This window comes from Brienomyrus brachyistius, chromosome 8 (assembly GCF_023856365.1).
Source record: "Brienomyrus brachyistius isolate T26 chromosome 8, BBRACH_0.4, whole genome shotgun sequence".
In the NCBI taxonomy this organism is placed as follows: domain Eukaryota; kingdom Metazoa; phylum Chordata; class Actinopteri; order Osteoglossiformes; family Mormyridae; genus Brienomyrus; species Brienomyrus brachyistius.
The window spans coordinates 15,304,962-15,327,196 of NC_064540.1; the positions used below are offsets into that span (position 1 = coordinate 15,304,962).

The window sequence follows — 22,235 nt, forward strand, 5'->3', positions numbered from 1 at the left end:
GATCGTAGTGTCATGGAGGAATTATGGCTCCCTTTTCCACACAGCTTTGCCGCTGAAACTCTTCAGTAATTGTAGGTTTACAGTCCATGAACTGCACATTCTGGGTCTCAACCCTTCAGTGAGGTTCACAGTTTAAAATTTGATTGGACCAGTTTGAAAGCCTTGTGTTCCTTTGTAGTCCTTTCCTCTTCTGATGTAGACTCACCTATACATTCACCAGAGATGGACAGCACCATCTTGACATTTTTTTAGCACAGAGAAGTAACCCTTTGTTCCTTCTGTGATGCCATCCAAGTCTTGAAGCAGAAACACAACCACCACCCCCCCCAAGCCATATGGATTAGGGTTGCGGCACCCCGACCCAAACCCCGACTCGAACCTCCACCAGGCTTGACTGTCTGTATGAAATTCTTCCTTCAGATTGACATGCTGGATGTTAGCAGATGTACTGTATCAATATTCCATACATCTAGGGGATCATACAGTACTGGTGATTTTTGGAAAACTCAAAATTATCTGCCTCCTTTGTTGATGCTCATGTCAAGTGAAGTCAGGTTGCTTTGTATAGCACATTTCCATACACAAGTCATTCAAAAGTCATTCAAGGTGCTTTACAGAAAATGAGACAAGAAATAAAACGTGTAAAGTGAAAATACACATAAGTAAAAGCATACAAATAAAATAAATAGTAGATGTTGCATTCCTCTCGAGGGTCATACAAGTGGTTTTTGGAAAACGTGAAATGAATTGGCTTCCATGTTGATGCTCTGCCTGCTTTATTCTGTACCTAAGAGTCTGACCCAGACTTCCCCAACTGGGCAGCAAATCGTAGACTGTGGTGGGTCAGACTGCCAGAGCATCACAAGCTGGTCTATCAGCAGACTGACAGGCTGCTATCTGGACCTCTTTAGGAGTTAGCTGAGATCCTGCAGTTGACTTGTTCCTCCAGAATCTATGTGCCAGTACCTTGACTCTGATTGAAAAGGTTGAAGGTCATCATGGGAAGGGAAGCAGACACTTCTTGTTCCGGGAGATGTGAATATCCCTGCACACAGAATGCATGAAGGAAGCAGTAAACATGCTTTCATTTTCTCCCCTCAGACTCCATATGTTGCACAAATACAACACAATACAACAAATTCGGTGTGAATATTTAGCAGAAATCGTGAAATCAAACCGAGAAAATATTTACACAATACTGTAAGCATGTAAACATGCTCTGTGAATCCAATTCAGAGCTACAAAGCTCTCTCTGCCTACCATAAAAGGGTTTTTTTCCGGCATTGAGCAAGGTGAGACCAATAGGTGGCGTAATGGTTAAGGACATAGCCTTAAGGCTGCTAGCTTAAGCTCTGAGAAGGGGGCTTGAGCAAAATCCTTAACCTGAGGGATTTCAGCATTCAGGATTCAGTGAAATAAATTGATAAAATTCAGTGCTTTCTATGAAAGCATCACCTAAGTGATTTAATGTACACGTAATTTTACTTGTCCGACAAATACAGGCAAGCTGAGTGTTAGCGACGTATTATATCACAGTAAGCAGTGCTGTTTGCATAATGCTGGTGCTTTGATAAAGGGGCGTTCCGCAACAAGCTAATGCATTTACTGTCCACCCCACACCCCCCCCATCCCCCATCTAACGAGCCGTTATCTGTCCGGTTGTGTGTTATCGTGAATAACCTTGCAGTCCTGGACAAAGAGGAAGGGATTAACATTCCTGTCCAACACACCTGCTGAATTAACGACATTATTCATATAAGCACAGCTTAAGGTGCCACCGTTAGGGTGTTAAGATGGAATTTCGTTCGTGCCAAATACCTTCCTGCAATTCAGGGCCCATGTGCAGTCAGTATATTTAGCATTGTCATACAGATGACTTTAGCGATAATTGCAGTACTATTATACATTCAGAACCTCAACATTCCCTCATCACCCGGTTTAAATTTGAGGATTTAGAGGAATTATGGATGGTGGAGGTGTAGTGCAGTACGCCGTATGACTGGTCCTGATCTCTGATCAATCTATAAACAGATGAAGGCCGTGCCTCGGACATATAACGCTCTTTCTGTATATTCCGGCAGCGATGGAGAATGATGACCCCCCCCGGATTTCTAAAAGGCTTTCTTTTCTTCCTCCCTTTTCCTCTATTTAAAATATTCAAAAGGCAGATAGTGATGTACCGATCGATAGCTGTGTCATGCGCAGCAATTACGCGTGATGAATAGGCGGCCTGCCGGATTGATCGTAAATAATTAATAAAAAAAAAAAATGAAAAGCAGGAGACGGACACATCGGGATCTGGAGCCGTTTGTGTCGATGGGAGTCGTATCGCAGAGCAGTTGTCCTCCGACGTCCCGTGGAAAACTGGCCAAGTGGATGGGGTGAGGACCAGGGGGGGCACTCTGGGTGAGGATCAGGGGGGCGCTCTGGGTGAGGATCAGGGGGGGCGCTCTGGGTGAGGATCAGGGGGGGCGCTCAGGGTGAGGATCAGGGGGCACTTTGGGTGAGGATCAGGGGGGCGCTCTGGGTGAGGACCAGGGGGGCGCTCTGGGTGAGGACCAGGGGTGGCGCTCTGGGTGAGGACCAGGGGTGGCGCTCTGGGTGAGGACCAGGGGGGCGCTCTGGGTTAGGATCAGGGGGGCGCTCTGGGTGAGGACCAGGGGGGGCGCTCTGGGTGAGGACCAGGGGGGGCGCTCTGGGTGAGGATCAGGGGGGCGCTCTGGGTGAGGATCAGGGGGGCGCTCTGGGTGAGGATCAGGGGGGGCGCTCTGGGTGAGGATCAGGGGGGCGCTCTGGGTGAGGATCAGGGGGGCGCTCTGGGTGAGGATCAGGGGGGCGCTCTGGGTGAGGATCAGGGGGGGCGCTCTGGGTGAGGACCAGGGGTGGCGCTCTGGGTGAGGACCAGGGGGGGCGCTCTGGGTGAGGACCAGGGGGGCGCTCTGGGTGAGGATCAGGGGGGCGCTCTGGGTGAGGATCAGGGGGGCGCTCTGGGAGAGGACCAGGGGTGGCGCTCTGGGTGAGGACCAGGGGGGGCGCTCTGGGTGAGGATAAGGGGGGCGCTCTGGGTGAGGATCAGGGGGGGCGCTCTGGGTGAGGATCAGGGGGGCGCTCTGGGTGAGGACCAGGGGTGGCGCTCTGGGTGAGGACCAGGGGGGCGCTCTGGGTGAGGATCAGGGGGGCGCTCTGGGTGAGGATCAGGGGTGGCGCTCTGGGTGAGGACCAGGGGGGCGCTCTGGGTGAGGACCAGGGGGGCGCTCTGGGTGAGGATCAGGGGGGCGCTCTGGGTGAGGACCAGGGGTGGCGCTCTGGGTGAGGATCAGGGGGGCGCTCTGGGTGAGGATCAGGGGGGCGCTCTGGGTGAGGATCAGGGGGGCGCTCTGGGTGAGGACCAGGGGGGCGCTCTGGGTGAGGACCAGGGGGGGGCGCTCTGGGTGAGGACCAGGGGTGGCGCTCTGGGTGAGGATCAGGGGGGCGCTCTGGGTGAGGATCAGGGGGGGCGCTCTGGGTGAGGATCAGGGGGGCGCTCTGGGTGAGGATCAGGGGGGGCGCTCTGGGTGAGGACCAGGGGTGGCGCTCTGGGTGAGGACCAGGGGGGGCGCTCTGGGTGAGGATCAGGGGGGCGCTCTGGGTGAGGATCAGGGGGGGCGCTCTGGGTGAGGATCAGGGTGGCGCTCTGGGTGAGGACCAGGGGGGGGCGCTCTGGGTGAGGATCAGGGGGGGCGCTCTGGGTGAGGACCAGGGGGGCGCTCTGGGTGAGGACCAGGGGGGGCGCTCTGGGTGAGGATCAGGGGGGGGCGCTCTGGGTGAGGATCAGGGGGGGCGCTCTGGGTGAGGATCAGGGGGGCGCTCTGGGTGAGGACCAGGGGGGGGCGCTCTGGGTGAGGATCAGGGGGGGCGCTCTGGGTGAGGATCAGGGGGGGCGCTCTGGGTGAGGATCAGAGGGGCGCTCTGGGTGAGGATCGGGGGGGCGCTCTGGGTGAGGATCAGGGGGGGCGCTCTGGTTGAGGATCAGGGGGGGGCGCTCTGGGTGAGGATCAGGGGGGGGCGCTCTGGGTGAGGACCAGGGGGGGCGCTCTGGGTGAGGACCAGGGGGGGGCGCTCTGGGTGAGGACCAGGGGGGCGCTCTGGGTGAGGATCAGGGGGGCGCTCTGGGTGAGGATCAGGGGGGGCGCTCTGGGTGAGGACCAGGGGGGGCGCTCTGGGTGAGGACCAGGGGGGGGCGCTCTGGGTGAGGACCAGGGGGGGGCGCTCTGGGTGAGGACCAGGGGGGCGCTCTGGGTGAGGACCAGGGGGGGCGCTCTGGGTGAGGATCAGGGGGGCGCTCTGGGTGAGGACCAGGGGGGGGCGCTCTGGGTGAGGATCAGGGGGGCGCTCTGGGTGAGGATCAGGGGGGCGCTCTGGGTGAGGACCAGGGGGGGGCGCTCTGGGTGAGGATCAGGGGGGGCGCTCTGGGTGAGGACCAGGGGGGGCGCTCTGGGTGAGGACCAGGGGGGCGCTCTGGGTGAGGACCAGGGGGGGCGCTCTGGGTGAGGATCAGGGGGGCGCTCTGGGTGAGGATCAGGGGGGCGCTCTGGGTGAGGATCAGGGGGGCGCTCTGGGTGAGGACCAGGGGGGGCGCTCTGGGTGAGGATCAGGGGGGGCGCTCTGGGTGAGGATCAGGGGGGCGCTCTGGGTGAGGACCAGGGGGGGCGCTCTGGGTGAGGATCAGGGGGGGGCGCTCTGGGTGAGGATCAGGGGGGGCGCTCTGGGTGAGGACCAGGGGGGGCGCTCTGGGTGAGGACCAGGGGGGGCGCTCTGGGTGAGGATCAGGGGGGCGCTCTGGGTGAGGATCAGGGTGGGCACTCTGGGTGAGGACCAGGGGAGGCGTTCTGGGTGAGGATCAGGGGGGGGCGCTCTGGGTGAGGATCAGGGGGCGCTCTGGGTGAGGACCAGGGGTGGCGCTCTGGGTGAGGACCAGGGGTGGCGCTCTGGGTGAGGACCAGGGGGGCGCTCTGGGTGAGGATCAGGGGTGGCGCTCTGGGTGAGGACCAGGGGTGGCGCTCTGGGTGAGGACCAGGGGGGGCGCTCTGGGTGAGGATCAGGGGGGCGCTCTGGGTGAGGATCAGAATCACCCCGCCAAACTAAAGCTACCATCATCCATGTCCAGACATTCATGCCCCCCAAGTTTCTGAGCCATTGAAAGTCTTCCCCTTTCTCCACGCCGAGACCCCAGCAGGTAGAAGTCACCACACCAGCGAAAACACGCATGTGCCCATGCTTCCTTCTCTGTGCTCCAGCCTTTTCCCAGCCTCACATTTGCCTGACCAGGACAGCACTTCCCGCCCTGGCTGGGTTCGAATCCCTCACCCGCCATCTCCCCTTAGCTCTGGCGAAGGCCGGCAGAGAGGAGCGGAAGTGACCACGGGCCTCTGCGCTGCTGATCGCCATTTGCCAAACACCTAGCAGCTGTAACACAGAACCCCCCCACCCCAAATAACTATTTTGGGGGAGCGAGTCCATCCTCCCCTGTCACACAGGCTTACAGGAGCACAGCTCTCAGCCGCCGCTGTGCGGGGATCTGCAGGCGCGAAGGGCAGTGATCACTGGTGGGGGGGTGTGGGGGGGTTGGAGCATCACACTCACACCCCTGCAGAAAGATAAACCAATTGACACGAGACAGATGAAGCAAATGAAGATCTGTCTCTCTACTACCCCGACAGGTTCACCTACGCCAGGCTGATGGGGGTCCTGTGACAGCTTCACCACCCGCGCCAGGCTGATGGGGGTCCTGTGACAGCTTCAGCACCTGCGCTGGGCTGATGGGGGTCCTGTGAAAGCGTCACCACCCGCGCCAGGCTGATGGGGGTCCTGTGATAGCTTCACCACCCATGCCTGGCTGATGGGGGTCCTGTGACAGCTTCACCACCCGTGCCGGGCTGATGGGGTCTTGTGACAGCTTCACCACCCGCGCCGGGCTGATGGGGAGTCCTGTGACAGCTTCACCACCCGCGCCGGGCTGATGGGGGTCTTGTGACAGCTTCGCCACCCGCGCCGGGCTGATGGGGGTCCTGTGACAGCTTCACCACCCGCGCCGGGTTGATGGGGGTCCTGTGACAGCTTCACCACCCGCGCCGGGTTGATGGGGGTCTTGTGACAGCGTCACCACCCGCGCCGGGCTGATGGGGGTCTTGTGACAGCGTCACCACCCGCGCCGGGCTGATGGGGGTCCTGTGGCAGCTTCGCCACCCGCGCCAGGCTGATGGGGGTCCTGTGACAGCTTTACCACCCGCGCCAGGCTGATGGGGGTCCTGTGACAGCTTCACCACCCGCGCCAGGCTGATGGGGGTCCTGTGACAGCTTCAGCACCCGCGCTGGGCTGATGGGGGTCCTGTGAAAGCGTCACCACCCGCGCCAGGCTGATGGGGGTCCTGTGATAGCTTCACCACCCATGCCTGGCTGATGGGGGTCCTGTGACAGCTTCACCACCCGTGCCGGGCTGATGGGGTCTTGTGACAGCTTCACCACCCGCGCCGGGCTGATGGGGGTCCTGTGACAGCTTCACCACCCGCGCCGGGCTGATGGGGGTCTTGTGACAGCTTCGCCACCCGCGCCGGGCTGATGGGGGTCCTGTGACAGCTTCACCACCCGCGCCGGGTTGATGGGGGTCTTGTGACAGCTTCACCACCCGTGCCGGGTTGATGGGGGTCTTGTGACAGCGTCACCACCCGCGCCGGGCTGATGGGGGTCCTGTGGCAGCTTCGCCACCCGCGCCAGGCTGATGGGGGTCCTGTGACAGCTTTACCACCCGCGCCAGGCTGATGGGGGTCCTGTGACAGCTTCACCACCTGCGCCAGGCTGATGGGGGTCCTGTGACAGCTTCAGCACCTGCGCTGGGCTGATGGGGGTCCTGTGAAAGCGTCACCACCCGCGCCAGGCTGATGGGGGTCCTGTGACAGCTTCACCACCCGCGCCGGGCTGATGGGGGTCCTGTGACAGCTTCACCACCCGCGCCGGGCTGATGGGGTCTTGTGACAGCTTCACCACCCGCGCCGGGCTGATGGGGGTCCTGTGACAGCTTCACCACCCGCGCCGGGCTGATGGGGGTCCTGTGACAGCTTCACCACCCATGCCTGGCTGATGGGGGTCCTGTGACAGCTTCACCACCCGTGCCGGGCTGATGGGGTCTTGTGACAGCTTCACCACCCGCGCCGGGCTGATGGGGGTCCTGTGACAGCTTCACCACCCGCGCCGGGCTGATGGGGGTCCTGTGACAGCTTCACCACCCATGCCTGGCTGATGGGGGACCTGTGACAGCTTCACCACCCGCGCCGGGCTGATGGGGGTCCTGTGACAGCTTCACCACTCGCGCCGGGCTGATGGGGGTCCTGTGACAGCTTCAGCACCTGCGCTGGGCTGATGGGGGTCCTGTGACAGCTTCAGCACCTGCGCTGGGCTGATGGGGGTCCTGTGACAGCTTCAGCACCTGCGCTGGGCTGATGGGGGTCCTGTGACAGCTTCAGCACCTGCGCTGGGCTGATGGGGGTCCTGTGAAAGCGTCACCACCCAGGCTGGCTTCCAAGGGAGTGTCAAACAGTTACAGTATTTCAAATGCGAAGGACTGCGATCTCGCAAAACGGAGGGTAATAATGTGCTGTTAGTTAGCTTGCCAAACAATATGCATATAGCTCAAATGCAAAAATATATAACTTGAGCAGTTATTGAAGAAACTCCAATCTGGCTCTTTAAATTACTATCAATCAACGCTATTAATAATTGACATCAGGCACCGTGGTTATGTGGCCCAGTAGTAAATAACCGTTTAAAAACATTTATTGAGCTGGATCCAAAGGAAGAGTGACATTTGAGGTGGTTTCAGGGATATTCGGGTATATTACACTGACGGGAGGTATTCTGGGGTGACAGCATCTCAGACTAGCCGTGTCTTTTGGGGGTTAAGCAGTGGCACCACTGGGGGCCAAGGTGGCTGGCCGAAGTAAGATGGAGTAGGGAGGTTGTGGCTCTCAGTGCCCAGGCCCCCGGAAAACAGCACCTTCCCTCAGAATGAGAGAAGGCCCATCCACATGACAATCAGCTCCGTGAGCGGATTGTGAGCCCCCCCTCCTCCCCCCCCCCTTTTTGTGCTGGGGGATTGGATCACCATCCTTCCCTTTGAGTTCCAGAATGACTTGACTGAATGGTGGCTTTCCATGAGGACGATACGCTTAGGATCTGCTCTATTGTCATACCCATTGTCTACCTTACATTTGTGCTCACCTACCATATTATTTCCTTTACAATTTAACTAGATTCAATAGTTATTCTATCGATCCCTATAAGACCCTATACAACATATAGTATCTCTTTTCTCCTCTTTTTCACATTCTTAAAGGGTCCATCTCTCTTCCTCTCATCCCTGCAGTTAAAAATCAAAGTTGGGGGAAATTGTTCGAAGTGATACAGCGGCAAATGTTTTATTTCAAACTGTCAAAAATACACAAATATTACCGCTATTCTGAAAGAGAATACAACGTGATCCACTTTAATCCAGTATGTCCCTTACATGTGTTAAGTATTTTAATGTGTTTAGAGGTGTGGTCAGGGTTCGAACTGCGCAGAGGCTTTTGGGGGTGGGGTGGGGGGGCTATTTTCCAGTGTGCACCACGACTTCCCAAGTCGCATACATGTACATTGATAAAAGTGCGCAGCATTGAGGTGAATAACAGGGTCACTGCAAGAAACAGTCCAGTTAAGTCCATCAGCAGCATTTCACATAGGCACAATAACAACAGCATAATCACGCAAGAAGTTTAATGGAATGCACTGAGCGAATAAACACACAACACTCACACCTTTATAGTATTTTTTGTGGAAACTCAATGTATGGACAATAATGTATAACCTATAACACAAAAGTGGACAATTGTTTAGAGCGTCCCCTACAGGTCTCAGGGGAGTATTTCAGGGGAGCTCGTGTCCTTTTCAGGGGGCGCGAACTCCCCGTAGCTCCTCCGTAATTCGGACCACAGGTGTGGTGTGTTTTACTTTTCTATTTGATCTCCCTGACTGTCAGTGAAATGCAATATAAACGTGCATTTAAAATTATATTTAATTATCTCCGTATCATTAACGTTTCGTCATAATGCTACATCCCGATAACATATGAAGGAGGGTCCGTGCCACCCCCCCCCCACCCCCCCCCGCACTTACGAGGCAGTGGTATCCCGGTTCATACAATGCTCCTACCAGTGTGTACTGGAGCTGCACAGCCACTTGCCACCATTTCAGTTTCCTCACGCAATTTGGGTGACTGTGTTGCTCCACCATCTGCCGTCACCGTCAGACCAAACCGTGCAGACAATCTGGAGTTAGTGCAACACATCATTCAAACGTTAAATATGCTTTACAATGGAAATGAACTGTTTCGCATGAATATTCAGTCACTGCAGATGTGTTCACTGGTAAATGGTGATTTTGAAACAGTGATACGGTGTTTCTGATTCATGTTCTAATGAAATTGTACATCCTTTTGGATAAAAAATAAATCAAACTGCTACCTTAGATCACTTTGAAAAACCTGGCAAAGGGATCGAAGGGGAGATTTTATTGTTGTACCCTTGTGGTCTGACAGGTAGGTGAACAGACGCAAGTCCGTAATTTAAACAATCAAAACGGCTCAAAACCAGGGAGTCAAACAGCTGCTTCTGTAGTCCCCGCCCCCCCCCAGAACACATAGCACTTACATTAAGCAATTTTCAGTGAATCACAGGTCAGTGGGGGGTCTTCTCCCAAGCCACCAGCACCCCAAAAGCCCCCCCCCCTTTCATAATCACATACCATTCACCTCCAGCTCTCCTTCTTGTGATTTTCTTAGATGAAGTCACATCACACACTATACCTCCTCACGGTTAATCGCTGCACTGAGATCGTGCCGCTGCGGGTTGTTCTTCAAAGCCTTATCTGTGCATCCTTATAACCGCTCCCCCCCATGTGGCTTCAGAGGTGTGGTAACTGCCAGTCTTTGGCTTTGCAGGAGATGGACACCCCTGCTATTGGAGTACAAGATTAATTGTTTCGGTGGCTCCTCGTGTGGCCGGCGGCGTCTCTCGCTCCAGCGTGCTGTCTGGCCACTTCGACCCCCCAGTCTAATTAATGCTTGCAGGACAGAAAGCTTTATTTATCTGTCTGGAGCGTTACTTCCCTACGTCTGACTTCTCCAGGGCATGGCGCACCTCCCTCTGGTCCGGTGCCTACCAGCACAGTGATTCTGACCTACTTCTAACAAAAAGAAAAGCACAAATGGCTTTCCCAGAATGCACTGCTGCGGTGATTGGCTGTTGGAAGATTTTAGCCACACAAGAGCTCTTGTAACCCCCCCACTGGTGTCACAGAATTATGGGGTACAGCCCTGCGAGCTCTCCCAAATACCCCGGGGATACCGCTGCCCGTTAGCGCCATCTGCAATGAAGAGATAATTAGCGAAAGCCGTCAGCCTGCAGTATCCATCAGTAAATAATGTCTCAGATCACTGCCAGTGATATCCAGCAATTACCTGCTACCTGCAGCTTCTGTAAATATTGATTTATCTGCTAGAAATCATATTTGCATGCACATAAGGAAACCTCACATTGTGGCTTACAGTATATTACAGTAACAGTTCTTTTTAATTGCTGCTACTGCACTCCATGAGCTTAGGAATACACGGTGTAACTGGAGCTGAGAGAGCTTTATATGCGGGCAGATCCTAACAGGATAGTTGCTTTGCTCTGTGTGATCAGTCTGCTAATTAAAAAGCCGGCCGCAGCTGAATCACAGTCTCTCCTCTCCACGCACATTGTCCAACCTCGATTCCAAGAAACCGTTTATGGAGATCTCTGTCAAAGAAGCAGTTTCCATTTTGTTCTAACAGATAACACCTCCTACAGGATCTGCTCCACAGCGTTTCCAGTGTAGTCCCCTCCATTAACAAGCCAAGATGGAGCAAAGCCCTAGCCCACTGGAACACGCCGGCTTGCCGAGAGAGATGCTCCAGCTTTGCGCTTTAAAAATGAACCCATTATTGATTCAGTGATCAAACGAGGCAGCCATCTGGACGCTTACAGAGGCAGCGGCGCACAGGGCCGCGAGAGGAGCCCGCCAGCAGGCCACGCTGACCCCAGGCATGTCAACACGCTGGAAGGTCAGACCGGGCCCGGGCGCTGGGCGAGCACTCCCCAGCTGATTGCCAGACTGGGCGGGCTGCCGATTAGCGGGACGGCGAGGCGTTAGAGCATCCCGCTGGTGATCCTGCCTTTCTGACTCATTTTGGCACGGATGGTGGCGGCAGCTGTTTGGAAAAGGAAGAGGCCCAAGAGATGTGGAGAGGGAAAAGAGTGAGAGAGAGAGAGAGAGAGAGAGGGGGGGGAAGGAAGGAAGAATGAAAGAGAAAGAGAGAGACAGAAAGGCAGAAAAAAATATAAAAGACAGAGAAAGATAAAGGAAGAATAAAAGAGAGAAAAGCAGAAAGGAAAAATGAAAAACAGAGAAAGATCGAAAGGAGGAGTGAGAAATAAAGAAAGCAGTATGGAAGACTGAAAGACAGACAAAGAGAGAGTGAGTGGAGCAAACACAGAAGATTTCAGTGAAAATTTAGGAGAGAATCCGCTCTCGCTTGAGCCCAGAAGGCCAGTAAATGTATGTTTTAAAAAGCTGAAAGCTGGTGCAGTCGCTTCCGGATGGCGTGGCGAGCAGGAGAAGAGGAGCAAAGGACAGCATCAAAAGACAGATACTCATGCGGGAACATGGATCTCACAGAACTCGCTGGATATTCAGCGCTTCTGACAGGGCAGATGCTGGAAGGCAGTGTTACCATGGACGGCATATTCTTCATTTCTCTTACTGTAATGGGAATTGATCGTAAAGGGATTCGTTAGCATTTGCGGTGTGTTCAGTTATTACACCCATACAACATGCTGAAGGATGGCAAACACAGACACACCAGAGTCTGATGAGATTTAACCATACAGCTTTAACCTAACAGGTGAACAACACGGTTTTAACATATGGCATGTACCAATAAGACAGGCATCCATCCAACCGTTTTCTGATACCGATTAATCCCGAATGGGGTCGTGGAGAGGACCGGAGCCTAACCCGGGAACAATGACCGCAGACGGGAACCAACCCTGTGCGGGCACCAACGCACCGCAGGGCGCACACACTCACTCACACACACACAGGGCCAATTTAGACTCACCAATCAACCAATCCTGCACGCTTTCGGACCGTGGGAGGAAACCGGAGCATCCGTAAGACAGGCAATTCATCAATAATAACAGTGTAAAAATGCAAAAATAAGGATTAGACTCGAGGCCACTATCCATCCATCCATCCATCCATCCATTTTCCAAACCGCTTATCCTACTGGGTCGCGGGGTCGAGCCCGCTACCAGACATTAAATCCAGCCAGTCACTTTGATTAATACCACGCTGGTATTTTACAGGGCAGTGTAACACAGAAGGCTAATCATTAAGACTCAGCAGGCTTATTAACTTATCTCCTGAACATTTCAGCATGCTCTGCTATTTTCCAAATTGGTTGACTGTTACTTAAGGCAGCTTTCAGGCTTGCACATGGGAATTCCTTTATGCCACTACTCCCAAGCCTAAGAAAGCAGTGGGATTCTAAATGTACTTTTTTTAAGGCCTTATTAACAGCTGTGGCTTGATGGTGACCTTTGCTGTTCCAGACACTCAAGGCTTCCTATAATCCAGCAGAGAGAGTGATAAACATGCCCCTCTCAGTAGGTCATAGCTTGGATATTTGTGCTTCACAAAAAAAAAACTACACCGGTAATAAACAAAAAAGGTGATTAGAGGCCCTGCCGCTGCACTCGACATCACACCTCTGGTGAACGCCATGTTTGACAGGACACACGCACACCAGCAAGTGTAAAACCTCTGTCTGACATTGATTATTCTTGTCAGGTTGCTGTAGTCAAAGAAATAGCCAATCAATAATCAAAGAAAAAGATCTCAATCTTTTGGTAGGGACATCGGTCTGCTTCGGCTTCAGCCCCCCGGCATGTGAAGGTGTCACCCAGAGACCAGCCTGCACCAGTCTCAGCTGTTCCACTGGCTACCCAGAAACAAGACTCTCCAGCTTCCCCTGCCACCTTACCCCCTTGCATGCCATTATTTTTAACCTCAAAATCCTGATAGCAAACGCAAGGAAGCATTCTTTAATTTTACACTTTAAGGGTTCTGGATTGAATATGTCATTAAACATTGAAGAAATGTTTGCCTCCGTCACCAGCTGTGACCAAGAACTTTTCTTGCTGAAAAACAGGGACGCAGCCGACTGGAAGGGGATCAATCAATAGTTCTTCCCCATATTATGCTTATTTAACCCCCACCCCCTATATAAAAAACGATACAACTAAAGAAACTAGTTATTTCACGTCCTTCCTCCACATTACCGTCGCCGCAAATAAAATTGCACGATAAGAGGCGACTCCCCGCCGTCCCGTGACATGCGCTCCGTCCGATTCGCTGCGCATCATTTCAGCTGATAGGGTGGATGGGGTTTAATAACCGTGCATCATTATAGTAGCGGGCAGTCTAGCTTTAAGACATGCCAAACCTCTCCGGCACCGCTTCTTTTTCTGCAATACATGTACTACTTAGTTCGTTTTAAACAAGCCGGAGCGCAAACCTGCTGTTCAAGTGGAGGACGGGAGGGAGCGGAGAGGGAGCTGTCATCGCCGGGGAGCCGATCCGCCTCTTTAGCTTAAGTGTGGAGGGGAATTAACTCCGCGGCAACACAAGGATCCCCTCCAGAGCGGAAAGGTGACGCCTCGACATGATTTAAAGGTGAAATGACACGTTTCCACCCTTTAAAGTCCGGACGGTGTCTGACACAACCTCTCAGCCGGGAGAGTTAAGCGCCGCGCCTGTACGTTTGGAGCAATCGCTGGGCACAGGACAGCCCCGCATCCGCAGTTTCACAAACCTGAAGCGGGAACTTGTGGGAAGCCCAACGGCGATATGGATGGATTTAAGACAGCGTGATGATTTCTTTGGATGAGCACTAGTAAGGTTTCTTTTCTGCTGGCCGGATTAAGCAGGTAAGAGCCTGAAAGCGGCTGTGGTCTTTGGAGCTCAGGCACTGCGCGAATATTTCTAGATGCAAGTAAGGAGATCAAGCATCCTTCGCTGACCTGTATTTAAGTCACGGGTCTGTATTCTAGATAGGATAGAGCGAGGATACCAGTAGGTAACGAAGATGACTTCATGATTTCCCATTCAAAAGTGAAGGATGTGGAGAACTGCGCGTTTTACATGTCTAATCCGCTATAATCAGAAGGAAACTGAACTTCAACAGCAGTCAATATGTGGCGTTTGGTTGTCTTACAATATTTTGTCTTTCACCATTTGCGTTACTTGTACTACAGTCATGGCCGATATGAGCAAAGACATTCAGCCGGTCGCTTTTCCGTCCCTGTCACCAGCGCTTCTTAAAATACGTTCAGCTCCAAAAATAAATAATGCATGCAAGCTAAGTCAATTTTTGACAAAAATGAAACGCCTTTTTTGAATGTTTTCAAAATTCAGAAAGCATCGGGATATTTATTTCTATTATAAAAATAATTGCACATTGAGCATTTACATTGAAATTATTTCGACAAAATATGCACAAAAAAAAGAAGCAATAAAGTGTGCAGGGACGAACTAAGGGGCATCTTGTGCTCATCTTTCAATGTCCTATTTAACATAAGGGAAAGAGTGCATTGAATTACTTATGAAAGTGTGGATTATAGAGGCGAAGGTGTATTGAAGAAGCGAACGGGTTCGGTTACTTTCGGGAGTAGTAATGTGGCACAGTGACGCGCGCCTAGACGGCCGTCAAAAAGCGCATCCGTGTGAGGAGATAAATCAATGTGCCAATTAGATGGCAGAGCAGAACAAAAGAGGCCCATTAAACAGATTTACAAATTGCCAGAGTGACACGAAACGTGCATTTAACCTTAATTTATTGAGGGGATCAAGAAAACGTACACCTTATATGTGCTTCCCTTATTTTGTGTGGTGTAAAACATGGTAATAGTGTTGGAGATTGTTAGCTGAAACAGTCGGCATAGCAACTTAAATAATTTGGCGCTTTTCTAGTGAAACAAGTATTCATGACTCCTCAGGTTATGTGCCTGGGGTGCCCTTATTTATAATTTGCTTTGTGGTCCGGTAGTGCGTTCCTTTCTGTCAGCTTGGCGCAATGTCAGTCACAAACGATGATTTCCTCATCTGACATAAATACACAGAGACAGTCTCAATACCCAGAGCAAACCAACTGAGATTTTCTTTTCCTGTTTGGAGGCAGTAACCACTGTGTGTGTGGATTATGCTTATATTAAATTGTGGGGCTCAAATGCCCCCCTCAATGTAATAAAAAATCTGTTATTTTGACGCTGTGGGGACTATTTTTCAAGTCCTCACAAAGATCCGTGAATGCAATCAAAAAAGTAAAAAACCTCGTATTTTGTTAGGTTACTTATGGTTAAGGTTAGGGCTGGGCAGGGGTTAAGGTCGTCATGTTGGAACTAGAGTTTTCCCCATAGAAATGAATGGAGAGTCCCCACAAAGATACGATCACAAACCTGAGTGTGTGTGTGTGTGTCTGTGTGTGTGTGCGCGCGCGCGCGTACGTATTTTCCAGGTTTAAGGCGTCCTGTCAATAACATATCGTGTGATGAAAAGCCTTCCTCGGGGAATAGTTTGCATTTCTCTAAAACTGAATCTTAAATTAACGGAGGAAGAGGGATTGCAATGAGCTGTTAATGCGTGTATACTTTATTTTACTTAGCAAATATTCAGTGGCTGTCTCAACGTCAGCTGGGGGTAGAGGGAGACCCCGCCACATACTTTAAGCTCCATTAAAAGGAGTAATGTGTCCATTAGTAACCCTGAGTGGATCAGACAGCTTTTTCCGTGCTTTAATCATCACATTTTAAGATGTACACTTGTTGGAAGAGTTGTTCAGTCCAAAAGTACAATACATACTCAACGAAATAGAAGTATTTTTGAAGAGATTTTATAGCTACAGTACACCGTGGTAGTGAGTGACGTGGTGTTGTCATACCGTGATACCAGTAATGTAAGAGTCTTAAAGGTTACGGACACTAAATTGGAATAAAATTGCAGTACTGTTAAATAGAATTTCAATTGTAACCCATTGTTAAGCTCTGGCATCAGCGTTATATTTATATTTAATACAGTCAAAACAAACAAATTAAGAATCAGCATGTAGTCTTGTGGGAGAAAAATATTTGGTAAAGCTTTTCATCAGCTGCATCTTTATAATGCATTTATAATGCATTCATACAAAATCCATCGCACTTTCATAATGCATCGGAAGAACATTGATAAGCACCATATAAATACTGTAAACATTAACATTCTAACATAGCGTTATAGCTTTAATACACATTAATAGCGAACATTATACGATTATGTGACTATAATGTTTTTTATTATCATGTAAAATTTATTATTAATCTATAATGAAGCTGTTACGCTATGATAGGATGTTAGGGTATACTTACATGCTGCTTATGAATGTTCTATGAATGCATTATGATGCATGACGGTGAAGTTAATGTAAAGCGTTACCAGATATTTAAACAGATAAAATTACGAATTTCGATATTATCAAAAAAAGTTTTGCCATTTAAATAAGTATGTAAGGTTCATCTAACGTTCCGTTGCAGCTTAACAGCAATTATATACGTTACATGGGAAAAGGACACGACGTAGCGTGATTTCTAAAATGAATGTACATTCATGGAAGGACTCACGTTCTTGATTCACCGTTGAAGAGGTAAACAGACGCATATATTTGCAGTGAATTAAAAGCACTTTAACAGACGGTGATATGTCTGGAGTGCCTTTACATAAGGGCCCTTGCTGCTGTGGAGAGCGCGTGGTAACTCGGTAACTCGGCGAAGAAGGAGGCAGAGATGTTAGCGAAGGCGGCCCAGTCCCGGCCGAGGTCAGCTACACCTGCGAGGGAAACGCCGTCCCACAGACTAACGAATAAACACTGTCCCAAGTATCATGGACAGAAGGTTTTAATCAGATATGGTAAAAAGAGGACGCACTTTTACAATAGTATTATATTACCAGGAGTTACGCCTGTTTTTCTCTATTTTATGGACAGAAAGCTTTAAAATGATCGTTTCACGTAATGAGCAAACGCTCAGTGTTTGGAGCAGGCTAATCATTCCGTGAGGTCGTTATGATTTCTGTTTATTTGCAACACAGCCAAAAGCACACAGCCACACAGCAGAAAAACATACACCGCATAAAACAGTCACATCTATGAAAAAATGCTGCTTAAAATATACACTTTACGGGTCTTAAAATTGTATTTCACGGTAACGTCAATCTCCATCAGTTATTCCAGACAGATTTTTGTTCAGAAATTGATGTATTGCTGCTGGAATTTGTACTGCAACTTGCTGTTGGATGTATCGCTTTTCAGCCTCTGCTCTGATAGGAGCTGCTTTCCACCAGTTGATTCGCTGTCACAGTGTCCCCTTCCGCGTTACACATCCCAGAAGATGGCCTCTGTTTTGTAGATCCTGCTGATTCGCCTCAGGACATTTCTCCGTCGGCCCCTGTCCTACCAGCCCCCTTTTCCAGGGGGAGCCCGTTGAATCCCCCACCCCCTCGACTCTGCGTGGCTCTCTCTGAGTCGTGCTCGATGCTGCTTGCCCGTGCTCCTCTGGCCTCGCTATCTTAGCTGCCTCAGTGTGGATGTAGGTGTTTAGACTCTCTGCTGTCTTGCGTGTGGGTTTCCAATCTCTCTCTCCTGTGAATAATCTCCACGTGGACACCCTCGCTTTGCCTCCACCCCCAACCCCCACTCCCTTCTGTCAGGATGCGTGTGAGAAGCAGACAGACGCTTGTCTCTGCCCTCAGAAGACTTTTTATACATTAATCACTCATCTGTCCACATTGTTAAAGTCAGCTTTGTCTTGTCTTACCTGTATATGTATCTACTGTAAGTATCTGAGCCTCTGATACCAGGAGACAAACTCCTGCTTGTGTGCGAACACAGTTGCCCAGTAAAGCTGATTCAGTCTCTGTTGCACCCCACAGCTGCACCCCACCATGTCCTGGTTCTGGTGCTTGTGGATTAGCGCCAGCGCCATCATGCTTTGCCGGGCCACTCTCTACAACACCATCCAGCAGCACCACCTGCCCAGGCCTGGCCGCAACGCCATCCAGATCCTCGGTGAGTCTCTGCTTTCCTCCCTCCAGGCTAGTATCTGGCTAGCAGGCTAGCATCCGGCTAGCATCAGGCAAGCATCTGGTTAGCATTCACCAAGTTTCAGGCTAGCAGACTAGCATCAGGCAAGCATCCAGCTAGTATTCAGCTAACATCAGGCAAGCATCTGGCTAGCATTCACCTAGCATCAAGAGTGGCTGGCGTGTTGTCTTGAGGTTCCAGAGAAATGACTCTGCTGTCTGAAATCTGCTGCAGTCACTGTCACTGAGCTTTGATGACTGGGGAAAGTCGATCATTACCACATCACAAGCATGTGCAATATGGTGATTGGAATACTAACTAATCAACGGACAACCAGCCAGGGCTTTGGTTTCAGTCGCTCAGCTGTGCTGTTGGTGATTCTCATCTTTAAATGTGTGACTCCAGCATCCTAAATGGACAAGCCCTGGATTAATTGATTTCTGCGAGCGCCCCACTCCTGTTCCTGCGGATCACAGACTGATAAAAGTCTGTAGGGTCAGCGTTGTCAGATCAGCAGTGCATAAAGGACTCCTGATGTGCTTTCCTGAAGCAGCTGAATGCAAGGTCATTGTGAAGTAGGCTACAGAGGCGCAGGCCCAACTGCTGTTTAAACATTAATGCCATCTGTAGCAATGCTGTTCATAAAAAGAGTATCTAAGACAAGAAAGGTAGCCCTGTTATCTGGAGATAGAAATACATAGACAGGGTCTGACAGGTTTGATTGATACAAAATAGCATCAAAATATATGCGATTTTCTTATTTTGAGACAAAACCAACTGCACTTGTCATGGTTTCCATTTAGGATACCTTGTCCTTTCGGGTTCAGCACTGACACTGTGAGTGGGGTGGAGACCTCAGACGTGAGCGGTCCGAATTCAAACAGAAGGTAAAAGAAACAGAGTGAATAGCAGAAAGGCCTGCATTCATTTTTAAATGTGTGCTGCCAGGTGAACCTGGCTTTGCCAAAGCCTGGCATCAGAGACGGACGCCCTGCAGTAAGCGTCCTGTAAATTATAGAGGAGTTCAGCGAAAAACAGAATCCCGCCCTTAGCAGATGCAGGTTTACGGGTCACGGGTGAGAAATTCCGCTGCAGTTTATGAGCCGCCTGGCTGAGCTGCCTTTTTTTTCGTGAGGCTCGCTCTGGCACGAACTTGGGCATGAGCATAGGCACAGATACTGATATGGGCACAAACACAGGCATAGGAATGGGCAGAGACATGGACACAGCTATGGGCACGGACACTGGCACAGGCATGGATACGGATATGGGCACAGACACGGGCATTTCTATGGTCATTGATACGGGTACGGACACGGCTATGGGCACAGACACAGGAATGGACACGGACACATCTATGGGCAGGGACATGGCTATGGGCACAGACACGGCTATGGGCACAGACACGAGAATGGACATGGACATGGCTGTGGGCACAGACACGAGAATGGACACAGACATGGCTATGGACACAGACACGGCTATGGGCAGGGACACGGCTATGGGCACAGACACGGCTATGGGCAGGGACACGGCTATGGGCACAGACACGACTATGGGCACTGGCACGTCTATGGACACTGACACGGCTATGTGCAGGGACACGGCTATGGGCACAGACACGGCTATGGGCACTGACACGGCTACGGACACAGACACAGCTATGGGCAGGCACACGGGTACGGACACGGCTATGGGCACAGACACGGCTATGGGCAGGGACATGGCTATGGGCGCGGACACGGGTACGGACACAGACAAAGCTATGGGCAGGCACACGGGTACGGACACGGCTATGGGCACTGACAGGGCTACGGGCACAGACACGGCTATGGGCAGGGATACGGCTATGGGCATGGACACGGCTATGGACACTGACACGGCTATAGACACAGACACGGCTATGGGCAGGGACATGGCTATGGGCACAGACACGGCTATGGGCACTGACAGGGCTATGGGCACAGACACGGCTATGGGCAAGGACACGGCTATGGGCACGGACACGGCTAATGACACAGACACGGCTATGGGCAGGGATACGGCTATGGGCACAGACACGGCTATGGGCAAGGACACGGCTATGGGCAGGGACATGGCTATGGGCACAGACACGGCTATGGGCAAGGACACGGCTATGGGCAGGGACATGGCTATGGGCACGGACACGGGTACAGACACAGACACAGCTATGGGCAGGGACACGGGTACGGACACGGCTATGGGCACAGACACGGCTATGGGCAGGGACATGGCTATGGGCACAGACACGGCTATGGGCAGGGACACGGGTACGGACCCGGCTATGGCAACTGACACGGCTACGGGCACGGACACAGCTACGGGCACAGACACGGACACGGCTATGGACACAGACACGGCTATGGGCACGGACACAGCTATGGGCACAGACACGGCTATGGGCAGGGACACGGGTACGGACCCGGCTATGGCAACTGACACGGCTACGGGCACGGACACAGCTACGGGCACGAACACGGCTATGGGCACAGACACGGACACGGCTATGGACACAGACACGGCTATGGGCACAGACATGGACACAGCTATGGGCACAGACACGGCTATGGGCACAGATACAGGTACGGACACAAACACGGTGGGCAGTCTTTCCTGTTTTGGTCAAAGTATATGGGGGCAAAATATGATGAAGGGTGTAGGGTGAGATGGTAAGAGGGCTTTTACATTACCCATAATGCATCCTCTTCAACAAAGACAGAGGCATATACATGTGTAAAGAAGACAATGTGGCAGCACAGGACAGGGAAGGACCCTCAGCAGGGTAAAGTGTGTCTATATAATATATACCCACAGAAGATAATTGGGATTATAGGAAACATAGGTCCCTTCCAGGTGTAAGAGTATAAATACCACAGCTACTAATCACTGTGATTCATCCCCGCCGCAGCACGCAGTCCGAGATTCGCCTGAGTCACGTGGCGCGCGCTCTGATCTGCACGCGGTCGCTGTGGGGCGAATGCGGAGTGAACGATGCTGTCAGAAAAGGCAGGCAGAGCCCCCGCAACTGAAACGCCTAACAAAACAGTCGAAGCCGAATTGATTTCACAGGTGGAGGATTTCACAGTTTAAATATATTTCGATATATATTACACTAAAATGTCATGCATGCGTTGTTTGTGCTGCAAGCATTTGATGTACAAAAAGGCAGACGTATTAACAGATACCGACAAATTATTAACAGAATTAGAGCATTCTATGGATAATACTTATATTGTACATCCATTATGTTTAATTGAGCAATTATGACTATTTGTGAAACAAAATCATAGATACAGTTAAATAAAGCTACATATTTATGACTAATTTGTCCCCATGGCAGAAAATGGCATTCTGCAATCAGTTAATTAATAATGTTAATTTATTTAAGCATTGATAGCATGCACTAAAAAGTGTACAGCTGATGTTTGGCAGTTGTAAGGTTGTTCAGTAAATGACTTTAGAATAATGGAGGCAGGCCAGCAAACAGAGGGAGGCCGATGACTTCCAATGTGGGATGGAGGTGTGGGCGGGGTCTGGGGAACGCGGAGGCGGGGCTACAGTCGGAGCGGCCCTGACGTTAGGCTAAGTTTGAAAAATGGAGCGCCTGGCACAGTGGGAGCAGGCAGGATGCTGGATGCATATAAAAGATGGAGAGATCTTTCCTCCTGTCTTTTTTTTTTTGTCTCAGTGACAAATCTACGACTCGGGGCTACGATTCAGATTGAGTAACATTTGTACTGTGGCTTCATCACCTGCTGGAGACGAGTGCCTCCCTTTCTCCCGGGAGCCCCCGCCAGCCAGCTGCCCCACATCCCGCCGAGCAAAGATTGATGGCCCTCGACTCCGCGAAGCCAATTCGAGTCTCTCAAGAAATAATCCAGTACGTTGACGGATGAGTGGAGTGTGACACGGAAGCGGCCTCATTCGGGTCCTCCCTGCGCTGGCCTAATGA

General features: G+C 51.5%; 1 protein-coding gene across 5 annotated transcripts in view; it reads left to right on the plus strand.

Annotated features, from left to right (window-relative positions):
• The first annotated feature begins 13,517 nt into the window (after positions 1-13,517).
• The window catches only part of LOC125748116 (chemokine-like protein TAFA-1), a 112,393-nt gene continuing 103,675 nt past the window's right edge, over positions 13,518-22,235 (plus strand). For all 5 annotated transcript variants that reach the window (XR_007399467.1, XR_007399469.1, XR_007399468.1 and 2 more), the window contains exons 1-2: positions 13,518-14,081; positions 18,112-18,247. Coding sequence is in view for 1 of the 5 variants with exons in the window: in XM_049023959.1 (XP_048879916.1) it covers positions 18,124-18,247 (124 nt within the window). In the remaining 4 variants the exon portion in view is untranslated. The remainder of the gene's footprint in view (positions 14,082-18,111; positions 18,248-22,235) is intronic.